This window comes from Coffea arabica, chromosome 3e (genome assembly GCF_036785885.1).
Source record: "Coffea arabica cultivar ET-39 chromosome 3e, Coffea Arabica ET-39 HiFi, whole genome shotgun sequence".
Classification (NCBI taxonomy): domain Eukaryota; kingdom Viridiplantae; phylum Streptophyta; class Magnoliopsida; order Gentianales; family Rubiaceae; genus Coffea; species Coffea arabica.
In genome coordinates, this window is record NC_092315.1 from 1,085,040 (window position 1) to 1,095,772 (window position 10,733).

General features: G+C 37.8%; 2 protein-coding genes across 4 annotated transcripts; one reads left to right on the forward strand and one right to left on the reverse strand.

Annotated features, from left to right (window-relative positions):
* Positions 1-351: 351 nt before the first annotated feature.
* On the forward strand, positions 352-6,483 carry LOC113738074 (uncharacterized). Its single transcript, XM_027265236.2, has 7 exons — positions 352-1,308; positions 2,043-2,240; positions 2,323-2,595; positions 3,336-3,438; positions 4,199-4,317; positions 4,425-4,601; positions 5,583-6,483. Exons 1-7 carry the CDS (start codon positions 1,006-1,008, stop codon positions 6,330-6,332), a joined length of 1,923 nt encoding a protein of 640 aa, XP_027121037.1. The 5' UTR covers positions 352-1,005; the 3' UTR covers positions 6,333-6,483.
* Positions 6,484-6,709: 226 nt separating this feature from the next.
* On the reverse strand, positions 6,710-10,026 carry LOC113738075 (uncharacterized). 3 transcript variants are annotated; one of them, XM_072084169.1, is made up of 8 exons: positions 9,680-10,026; positions 9,441-9,571; positions 8,647-8,724; positions 8,510-8,554; positions 8,354-8,398; positions 8,101-8,246; positions 7,533-7,629; positions 6,710-7,238 (listed from the first exon to the last, which is right to left on the reverse strand). In XM_072084169.1, the coding sequence occupies exons 1-7, from the start codon at positions 9,945-9,947 to the stop codon at positions 7,569-7,571; spliced, it is 774 nt and encodes a 257-aa protein (XP_071940270.1). In that variant the 5' UTR covers positions 9,948-10,026; the 3' UTR covers positions 6,710-7,238; positions 7,533-7,568. The 3 variants fall into 3 exon arrangements, with proteins under 3 accessions (XP_071940270.1, XP_027121038.1, XP_071940271.1); XM_027265237.2 differs by having other exon boundaries at positions 8,195-8,246; positions 9,680-10,022; XM_072084170.1 differs by lacking the exon at positions 9,441-9,571 and having other exon boundaries at positions 8,195-8,246; positions 9,680-10,024.
* Positions 10,027-10,733: the final 707 nt, after the last annotated feature.

A 10,733-nucleotide genomic window follows, 5' to 3' on the forward strand; every position in this document is an offset into this window, starting at 1 on the left:
GTGTTCATTGTGAATGAAAAGAACGACCATAATCAAAGCAATTTAAAATTTAGCCCAATTCAAACCGTCAATTACGCTGAGCGATTCCTCGCCAACACCAGATACCAGAGATGAGAGACCCCCCTTGCACACTACGCTTATCCAAACCCGGGTCCGGCAAACCGGAACCCGACCCCTATTTAAATTCGAGAATCAATCAACTTGATCCAGAGCTGATTTTTTTTTTTTTTATCAACACAGGCAGACAGTGTCCCAACTTTGATCAGACTAATCTTTCTATCTTTGTGTATCCCGCTCTTCAAGGACATATAAAATGATAAAAAAGTCGAATTTTAACCACAACGTGTCAGGATCTAACGAGGGAACCCAGCACCAGTCGAGTGAACCCGAGGGGCACCGAAAGCTGATTCACGAGCCCTTACTTAGTTGGAACCAACCATGAACGAAACTCAATCTCAAGGGACGAGATCGATCATACCGGACCCCACTCAATCACCAAAAAAAACAAACCCATACACGCTTATCGCCGGCCATAACCGTAGACAATCACGGCCCCACATTTACCCGCCACTTTTACTCCTCCTCCGCCTCCTCCTGCATCTCCCCCAATCTTCATATTCCCCAGACCACCCAAAAACCCAAGAACAAGGAGCCCCTTTCTTCTACTTCTGACCTTTGCAACACCTTTCCCTTTAAACTTACCTTCCCACCCCTTTTCTCCTCTTTCACCTCCTCACCTCACCGAGGGCAAACCTGTCCTTTTCCTCACTCCACCTTCTTTCTTAACTCCCTTTTTTTAATCTTTTCGAGATATTGATCTCAGTTTCAAGCTTACCATTTCTCTCTCCGCGTTTATCTTTTTTTTTTTTGCCTTACTGAAAGTTGAAACCTTTTTCTTTTCTGTTTTATTGGAGATTGAATCCAAATAAGACGCCACATCACGGTGTAGTGTAAATTTGAAATGAATGAATAGTGTATATAGGGTTTTAGAGTGTGTTTGATCTAATGGCAGCCACGACGATGGCGACCGCCGCTGGAGCGGTTGTGCTGCTCTACTATGTGCTCAATCGGCGTTTATCGGCCAAAGGAGGGGATGAGGATGTTGCTGGTAAGAATGGCGAGGAGTACTCCAAGCGATCCGGCAGACGGAGGATGTCTACCCGGAGGCCAGTAGCTCAAGCTCCGGCTACGTGGTTTGAGACGATTATGACGTTGTCGGAGACGCTTAGGTTTACTTACACCGAGACGTTAGGGAAATGGCCAATTGCAGATTTAGCATTTGGAATTAAATATTTAATTCGAAGGCAGGTAAAGTCTTTTTCTTCCCCCTCTTCTCTCGAATTAATGATTTTTTTTTTCCATTCCTCTGAAAAATTGTATGCATATATACGTTTTTATTCAATTTTTGTCGTTTGCTAGTGTATTTATAGGCTGTTTTAGTTGATAAAGTTCAAGACTTTGCTACCAAGGGATTCTGCCAGCTTCAATTGATGCGTGTTCCTTACAAATCGCGTCTGAACTCTGAAATGAAATCTTACTGCGATGAATTGGTTCATTTTTTAAGTTTTACTTTGAAATAGGAAATACTTGATTGCTATAGTATTGACTAAAATGTTTGAAGGACTTTGGTTTCTGAAACTTTCCAAATATGCTGTTTTTGTGGAAAACGCTGGACTATGCGTGCTTTGGATTTGTTGACTTGAGGAAAAATCCAGCTTGTTCTTGATAGTGTGGAAATGAGATGTTGTTCTTAAGGAATTTTCTTTTTTCTATTTGATTTGTATGGTAGATGTTTCTCTGACTTGAAGTGTTTAATTTAATTTAATTTTTTTATAGTGTTTGTATTTGGTTCTTCAAAAGGCTAAGTTCTCAAACTGGCTTACAAGGGATGCACATTGGTTGTGACACGGCAAAACCGAAATAAACGTCTTTGTTTGAGTCCTTCCTGTTGGGTGCTTGCTTTTGTTTAGTTGTTGATCTAATTTGCTATGCTTTTCAAGGTTCAATGTTCTCAGAATTTATAGCTCATATATTTCTTGCAGGGCAACCTACAACTTGCAAGTGTATATGCTGGAGAAGATTCTGTACAGTTGAAAGGCATTGAAATAATTGCACAGTTGTATTATTATTTGAAGTTGCTGACTCTTTGTATGCTGTTCTCGAAGAAACCATTTCCAGTTTTTTTGGAGTCTGCTGGTTATTCTCAAGCAGATGTCCTTCTTCAAAAGGCCAAAGCAGGAGTATGAATTATTTTTTGCTGTCTCTGGTTATATAGTTTGTGGTGCTTTATGAAGTATTCATCCCCAAATTTTATTTCTGCAGCTTTTGAAGCCTGCATTTACTATTATACGTGATAAAGATTCAAAATGCTTCCTTCTTCTAATTCGAGGAACTCATAGCATCAAAGACACATTAACTGCAGCAACAGGAGCAGTGGTCCCTTTTCACCATTCAGTTTTAGATGATGGTGGCATAAGCAATCTAGTGCTGGGCTATGCGCATTGTGGAATGGTTGCGGCTGCACGTTGGATTGCAAAGCTTAGCACTCCCATCTTGCTGAAGGCTTTACATGAAAATCCTGACCATGAAGTCAAGGTAGGTGCTATGTTTACTATAAATTTCTTCTAATTGAATATTTTATTTATTTTTCTTGTTCATATATGGTTACCTCGTAATTTGCAATACAACTTTTTGAGCTATCTTTGGTTAAACTGTAATGTATTCGAACAATGTACGACGCTTAAATTACATTGAAGTTATTAGTTTCAGACTTTGTGCTCTGTCATGGCACTTGCATTGTGGTGTAGAATTAGTTGCATTGTGGTGCAGGTTTACTAGAACTATGGCATATGTTTAGTTGCTTTTTAGTTTAAATTTCTCCTAGCTATGTCTATGAGTTTGCAATTCTGCACGGTAAAGCTGACTCTTTTACTGTGATGGTTTAAGAGTATTAGACATCTTGCATAAGCCACCCAATGATTTTTGTCTTCTATATGCGAAACCCATCTAGCATGGATACCTGTTCCCCCTCCCGGCTTCATAAATCCCACCCCTCCCCTGCTGGAAAAAATTTGAAAAAAAACATGTAGAATGTAAGATGATTTGTTTTTGGTATTGCAGATGGTTTGAGTAGTTTAAGGAATAAATATTCCCTGAAACCTACAAAATTAGAGGAAATACTTCTTTGTTTTTTTTGAATATCGACCAAGATCTTTGAGCATCTGCAAATTTGCTCAGAAAGCCATTGGCAGCTCAGTTCTCTTGCAGTACATAAACTAGACTATTGAGTATTCAGTTCGACATAAATAATTGTAATGAAGCATATCAAATTTCAGATTGTTGGCCATTCACTGGGAGGCGGCACTGCAGCACTTCTTACCTATATCCTCCGAGAGCAGAAAGAATTATCCTCAATCACGTGCGTCACTTTTGCACCAGGCATGTTATGATCTTCTAGGGTATACTTTTGTGTTGACTGATGAAAGAGGCTTGTTTCTTCGAATGTCAATTACTGCAAAATTTTGTTTCTCATCCAAACATTTCTACCAATTATTTTATCCCATTGCTGTGGAGTTGTTGATGTGTTAATAAAATATGTCTTTGGCCTTTAAATCTGCATCTGCTAGCTCGATTGTTGGTCAAATTTTTACAGAGGCTTTATCAAGTGAGTAATTGAAAGTTCTAATTCAAGCTTCAATATGTAAAGTGGATATGGCAAAGTGTATCAGCTGTAAATAGGTGTTTCTGGATCAGGTGTCTCTATTATGTAAGCCATTCTTGCTGACAGATAAAGATTAGTGTGTTAGATCAACCTGCTATTCCAATACAGGTCAAAGAATTGTATCAGCTACACTGGTTGAAGTACTATAAGTTGTACAATCGCCCTCTTCATTCAATTAAAAGGAAGGGAGAGTTGGGATCCTGGAAGCTTCTTAAAAAACATGCGGTTTGATGAGTCGAGGCTCCTCTGTTCATATAGAACCTGTTTACATTCACCTATTGTCTTCTATGTTTGAACTTGTAAAGATGTTTGCTGTGAATAATTCTTCCTTTAGGGCAGTAAGCTTTGGATTTGTGTAGCTGATTTACTAGGGAAACTTGATTTGATCTGCTTTAATATGAGTTGGTTACTTTAGTTGATCTATTTTTTCTACATTGAGACAATTATTCTGCCATCTTTGTTTTTGCTTTTCTTCAGCTGCTTGCATGACATGGGAGTTGGCAGAGTCAGGAAAACACTTCATTACAACAATAATTAATGGCTCTGATCTTGTGCCTACATTTTCAACTGCTTCTGTGGATGATCTTCGTTCAGAGGTTCGGTATTATTTTCATTTGAAAATATTTTTATGGGATATTATTCATTCATGATCTGAAAATAACCCCAGACTCAGCTGATAGGGCCTCATCTTATACCCCATTAGGTGACAGCTTCATCTTGGTTAAGCGATCTGCGTGATCAAGTTGAGCACAACAGAGTTTTAAATGTGATATATCGATCTGCCTCTGCTGTTGGGACTCGCCTACCATCTATAGCTAATGCCAAAGCAAGGGTTGCAGTTGCGGGTGCATTTCTGCGGCCTGTTTCAAGCAGCACTAAGGTAAGATGTCGTGTCACTTATTGGTGTATTTTGCAGCTAATTGTTGTCAATTTGCTTATATAGCAACGTGTTTTTTCATTGTCTGCATGCTTAAGATCTGCTTTTGAAGAAGGGAAAATTATCGGTTTCATCCTTCACATTTCATAAAAATATTCTTTTCATCCCTCACTTTTAAAACGAAACAATTTCATCTTTGACATTTAAAAACTGAAGTTCTTACATCCCTGAACCCAAATTTCAATCTGAATCAAACCACCAATCAACATAATTACAAATTTTGGGGGTGTAATTGGTGGATCACTTGGTTAACTTAACTTGATATTCATGTAAAATTTAATGAACCCAAAAATAATAAATAAAAAATTATAACATAAAAAAAAAGATTAATCTTTTCTACATTATCATTGTATATTCTGACGGTTTTATGTACCGCCATATCATTTTAATTTTAATTTAAATACCAAATTTTATATTTATGATACACATCTAGATTCGCAAACGGATATACTAATGGTGTATGAAAAGATTTACCCAAAAAAAACTCTACTATTCCAAGACAAAGAATGGCCTTTTATGTTATAATTTTTATTTTTTTGGTTTAATAAATGTCATGTGAATATGATGAAATTGACCGAGTGATCTATCAATTCTATTTCCAAAATTTATTACTAGGTTATTGAATGGTTTGATTCAGATTGAAAATTAGGTTCAGGGATGTAATAGCTTTAATTTTTATTTGTCAGGGACGAATTTGCTTCATTTTAAAAGTGAGGGACGAAAAGAATATTTTTGCGAAATGTGAAGGATGAAACACATAATTTTCCCTTTGAAGAATGGCATGTACAATGTGGAAAGTCATTTTGGTTGTCTTCTCACAAAATTTGCATAGCTCATTAAAATACTGAACCAGGTCCATGTTCCTTACTTGTTTTTGGGCACTATTTGGATCTGGTAGGTGATTTTTACTCTCATATATTACAGGTAGTGATGAAGCGTGCACAAGATGTAGCTCAAGCAGTTGTTAAGACCCGCACTTCTTTCTCATCATGGACATGCATGGGTCCACGTCGACGAGTGGTGAATGCTCCTTCAGACCCTAAAGCAAATGATATGCCTGAAGCCTCTTCTCTTATTAGTGAAACAGTGTCTGTATCTAGTATGACTGAAGTTGTAAACAGAGAATCCGAGTCAAACAAGATGGAATTCTGTTCTTCAAACAGTGGTTCAGCACACGAGGAAACTGATGAAGAGGAAGATCTTATTCAGGTGGATAGAGTCATTGCCACATCTACCTTGGAAGATATAACTCGGGGTGAGTTGTGGTATGAACTGGAAAAGGAGCTTCAGAGGCAGGTGAATGAGGCTGATATTCAGGCCCAGGAAGAAGAAGCTGCTGCTGGTGAAGAAATTTCAGAAGAGGAAAAGTTGCTGGCTGATGCAGTGGAGAGTCAAACACCCATCTCATCTTTAGATGTTTCAGAAAACCTGCAATTTTACCCTCCGGGCAGAATAATGCACATTATTTCTGTGCCTGCATCTGAGGCAAGTGAATTTGGCGAGGATGATCATAAACCAGAGCAGGTTGGCATCTACGAAACACCTAGAGAATTATATAGCAAACTACGGTTGTCGAGGACAATGATCAATGATCATTACATGCCAATGTATAAAAAGATGATGGAACTACTGATCAAGGAATTAGAAAATGAGGAAGAAGACGTGTCTGTGTAGCTTTGAAACCAAATTGCTGCAGATTACCTGTTGATAGTTTTGGACATTCCCTTGTATGCTTTGCCTTGAACTATGAATGACGCATTGAGGAAGCAAATTCTTGATGTCCTTTTGCAGAATTATTAATAGTAACCATTTTTAACTGCCAGAATTTAATTTTCCAGCATTAATCTATTGTAATTGCTTTCGGGCCAACAAGTTGCAGAACTTGAACCCCAGCTGATACAATTAGCATGTGTACACTGTTTAGCAAGTTAACGAGCCTCAGTTTATAGCATTCTTCTTTTGTTTCAGGTACTTGTCTTTTTCTTTCAAGTTACCTTTGGGTTTAACCTGATCACATGTTTATCAGGGATCAGTTGTAAGAGCCAGAGAAATATAAATTGATCATAGGGATCAAACCAACTTCAGTAAAACTCCTATCTAAGAGAATACACGAACATGACCAAAACCCTGATTCTCAAAAGGATATCTCTACCCAATTCCCATTCGAGCTTTCTGAACGTCTTACTATTAGACTACTGCTTGAAAACATGCACCAACTTCACTATTAGATAGTTACATGCTCCAACAGAAGCTGCCGCTTTGGCCTAGCTCTACTCCAAGACAGAGTAGGGCTTCTTGAAATTATAAGAAGCCAGCAAAATTTGGAGACTAAATCCTATCCAAATAATGTTTCAAATGAAGTCTTTAAGATGCTAGATTTAACATCCATTAATGCCTCTCAGAAGTTTGATGTATCAACCACCATAGCGGAATTTTAGTGGCCCAGGAGGCTCCTCTTCCATGATGCCTGAACCAGTTGTTGCCAAGTAGTCACGGATGGTTGTTTTACGATCCGCAAGAAATGTGTGATCAACAAAGTTATTGTAGACCAGATCACCAAGATTTTCTGCTGCCAGTACACTGCGGTGCCCTTCCATCAATATTGGCTCATGTATAGCATAACAAGATAATTTTGCCACAACAAATTTGCAAGCATAATAAAGTTCTCGTAGATTAATGGCAGTAATAGATTCTTGAAAAGTAAATGTATGATGCAGTAAACAAGTGATGCAGAACTATCACTCAACCCATCACTGAGAAGGTCTTGAAAACTACAGATACAATTCGATAAGTACATCAGATTCCAGAAAAACAAAAGTTCCTATTGTCCGAAAAATAAGAAAATAAAGAAAAGTGAAATTGAGTAGCACTCACCAGTGACGCAAATAAACACGACAAGGTAGTATATCATCATGCCAAATCTTTTGGATACCATATCGTCCATACCTTTGGAAAAATATTTCCTGGTTTCCTGAAAGTTATGTGCAAGAAGATAGAAGATGTTTTCATTTTACACCATGTTGCTTACCAAAAGAAGAAACATATATAAACATGTTTGAACAGTTGGATAAGAGGGTCAAGGGTGCACACAAGTAGGACAAATCACAGTGCAATTTAGAATATAGAGGATATTCATACTCCCTTTAACTTTAATAATTAAACCCATAAACATAGTAGGATACAAATATCAGTTAGTTTTCAGAATTAAAGGACTGTAATTCATCAAAGATAACAGATGCTCAAATCTCACCAAACTTCCCAATAACCAAATTGAACAAACTGTTCATGTCAAATTTTTGTGCAACTTTAACAGCTTGTTAGAAACAGATTCACTTTCTCCAGCACAAAGTCTGATGCATGGATACAATGGTAGTTGGATGTCATCATATCAAGTAAAAGACTTGAGGATTACGTTATAGAACACAAACAAAATTCAACATACTGCTTTTCAACTCCCCAATTTGTTTTATTTGGGGGGCCCCGGGGGGGGGTGGTGTTGGGAACTAGTCGATACACTAAAGATATCTGATAATCACCTTTGCATCTATTCTGGAAATATTCTTCATCACTATAACGGGCACAAAGCACCTGCATAAAAATTAGCAGTGGAACATATCATGAACAGACTTATGGGCAAGTTATGCCAAAAAAGGTAAGGAATCCATGAACAAGATTCAAAATCTAGTCAAGCATACCGCAGGATTAGTATAAAACAATCCGTTTATTGTCTCGGGTACTACCTAAAGACAGATAAAGAAATCAATCTTTAGTTAAAATCATGAAATATTTAGATTGAGTACCATAAGTTCAACAGAAAATGAAGAATAACAAGGTATGGTAAAGCAACTCACTACTAAAAAACGGAATTCATGCTCCCTTTCAATGAATGATGGAATCTGAATTTGTGAATAAAGATATCAGGTCTCAAATAACATCTGAAGCTAATGGTAGAAATTCAACAATTCAAGAACTAAAGGTATACACATACCTCTGATTTTGGGATCTCAAAAATAGTGATTATCAGAGATTCACCATCACAGGGCTCCACACTCAAGCTTGATATCTCCTAAAAAATATAGCAGCATTCAGTTAAAAGAACCCAAGTACATTTCAAAATTGTGATGAAGTGCAGCAAGAAAATGAAGTCCTTAGCATCTTTTTAGCTAAATCTCTCCTTGACACCCTTACAATAAGTAAAGGAAGAGAGTAAAGGAAGAGAGGCTGAGACTAAGAAAAATAATCAACTTGTAAAGCTTTTTAAGTCGTTAGGTTAGCAACAAGCAAGATAATTTAGTGATTGACATAAAAGTTCAGAACATAAAACTGAAGCATCAAGAAAGTCACTGCAACTCATCGAATCCTTTTTCCTCAACTCCTGGTGGTGTTGCGGTGATAAAGTCGGAAATCCTAGTTCTATATCACAAATATCAAATAATTAAGGTGAAAGACACATCAAAACAAAATTTAATGCAGTGGTCTTTTATGGATTGCATTAATGCCATGGCAGATACTTAACTCAGACTTCGGACTAAGGATCATTCTCTCTCATCCAAATATCTGCTTACACTGATCAGTTTCGTATTACAGCAAAACTTCCTTTGTTTTTTATTAGCTAATATAATTGCAGTAAAATCTCGTTTTATTTGAAAAATCAATACTTTAGCAAACTAGGAGCATGAAATGTAATCCACAATACCAAACTTGCATGATCAATTTAATAGCCAAAAAACACGCATTTGTTCCTCGTACTAACACGGAACAAGTGAAATGTAGAACTGAAACCTTAGTTTCAGGTTTCGCGATACCACGCTCGAAGAAAATCGGAGCAACATGAGCAAAAACTCGCCGGAATCCACTCAGTTTACCGATTCTGAAGTTTATAAGCTCCGGAAACGTGCTCCGTGCACTCCTCTCTGCTCTACCAACAACGTAATCATCAAAATAAGCGAATACGGAATACTCCCTACAAAACAAAAAAGTTACTGCCATTACAAATGCCAGATTAAAGCAACTATACGGACCGGAGAGGAGAGAACCGAAGCCGCAAACGGAAACAAGTCCATCGGAGGAGACAATTTTGTCGAAATCGGACTCGTGTTCCAAAGGATAAGGACAGAAGATGTCGCCGGAGGACATTGATGCGGGAGTTCGCCACCGTCCACGAGCGAAGAGGTTGGGGGAGAAGTGGGGACGAGAGAGAGGGAGCGGTTTCAGAAAAAGGGCGGAGGAGGAGGAGGAGGTGGTGGGAAAAGGGAGGTGTGCACGTGTTCGGCACGCGTGGCTCAACATGTGAATATAATGCGGATTTGGTAAATATCCTCTCAAGTCTCAACTCGACTCGCCCTTCAAATCTTTCTCTGGCATATGAATCACGTTCTGGAAATGGAATGGAAGGTGTCAAGTCACGTTAGTATTGGGCAAGAACTACGTCGTATTAGCTGATCCACAAATCAAAATTACTGTTGATTTACAAGTCAAGAGTATTTGGCTTCTGATTCACAAAGGCCTATTTTTCTTCTAAGCATATGTCAATTGTTTTCTTTTTAGTACATGTACATTCTAGCATGTTGTTTAATTATTTTACTATGAAAAACATGTTACTTTTTCTTTTCCCTGCCTAGGGAAATAGGACAGGAATGGTCATTAGAAGGACAGTTCCTGAGCAGTTCACGGCCAAAATTTGATCAAAAAAATTTATACGGTACAGATTTTATCTTGTATCTCGATTTTAACAATATGTGTGGGACCCACAAAATTTTGTTCTAAAGTTACACGTTATTGAAAATAAATTATACCATGTGCAAACAAAGTTACGCGCTGTGCAAAATGTGTGTGGGACCCACAAAATTTTGTTCTAAAGTTACACGTTATTAAAAATAAATTATATCATGTGTAAACAAAGTTACGCGCTGTGCAAAATGCATATAACTGCTAGGAACGGTTGCATCTAAGTGCCCGTGGTCCCCTGCCTAGTGATAGATGTTTATAGTGGGATACATATAATCTTTTAACAACATGTCAATTATGGTTTAATTGTCAACGCACTATAGTGCAAGTGTAAAGGGATAGGAGCAG

Excerpts from the sequence above, each read along its gene's own strand:
- LOC113738074 (XM_027265236.2), top strand. The coding sequence starts at position 1,006 with ATGGCAGCCACGACGATGGCGACCGCCGCTGGAGCGGTTGTGCTGCTC. Across the intron at positions 1,309-2,042 it reads AATATTTAATTCGAAGGCAG|GGCAACCTACAACTTGCAAG; the intron begins GTAAAGTCTTTT and ends TATTTCTTGCAG. Across the intron at positions 3,439-4,198 it reads GTGCGTCACTTTTGCACCAG|CTGCTTGCATGACATGGGAG; the intron begins GCATGTTATGAT and ends GCTTTTCTTCAG.
- LOC113738075 (XM_027265237.2), bottom strand. The coding sequence starts at position 9,947 with ATGTTGAGCCACGCGTGCCGAACACGTGCACACCTCCCTTTTCCCACC. Across the intron at positions 8,725-9,440 it reads TCGCGAAACCTGAAACTAAG|GAGATATCAAGCTTGAGTGT; the intron begins GTTTCAGTTCTA and ends TATATTTTTTAG. Across the intron at positions 8,247-8,353 it reads TGTTTTATACTAATCCTGCG|GTGCTTTGTGCCCGTTATAG; the intron begins GTATGCTTGACT and ends ATTTTTATGCAG.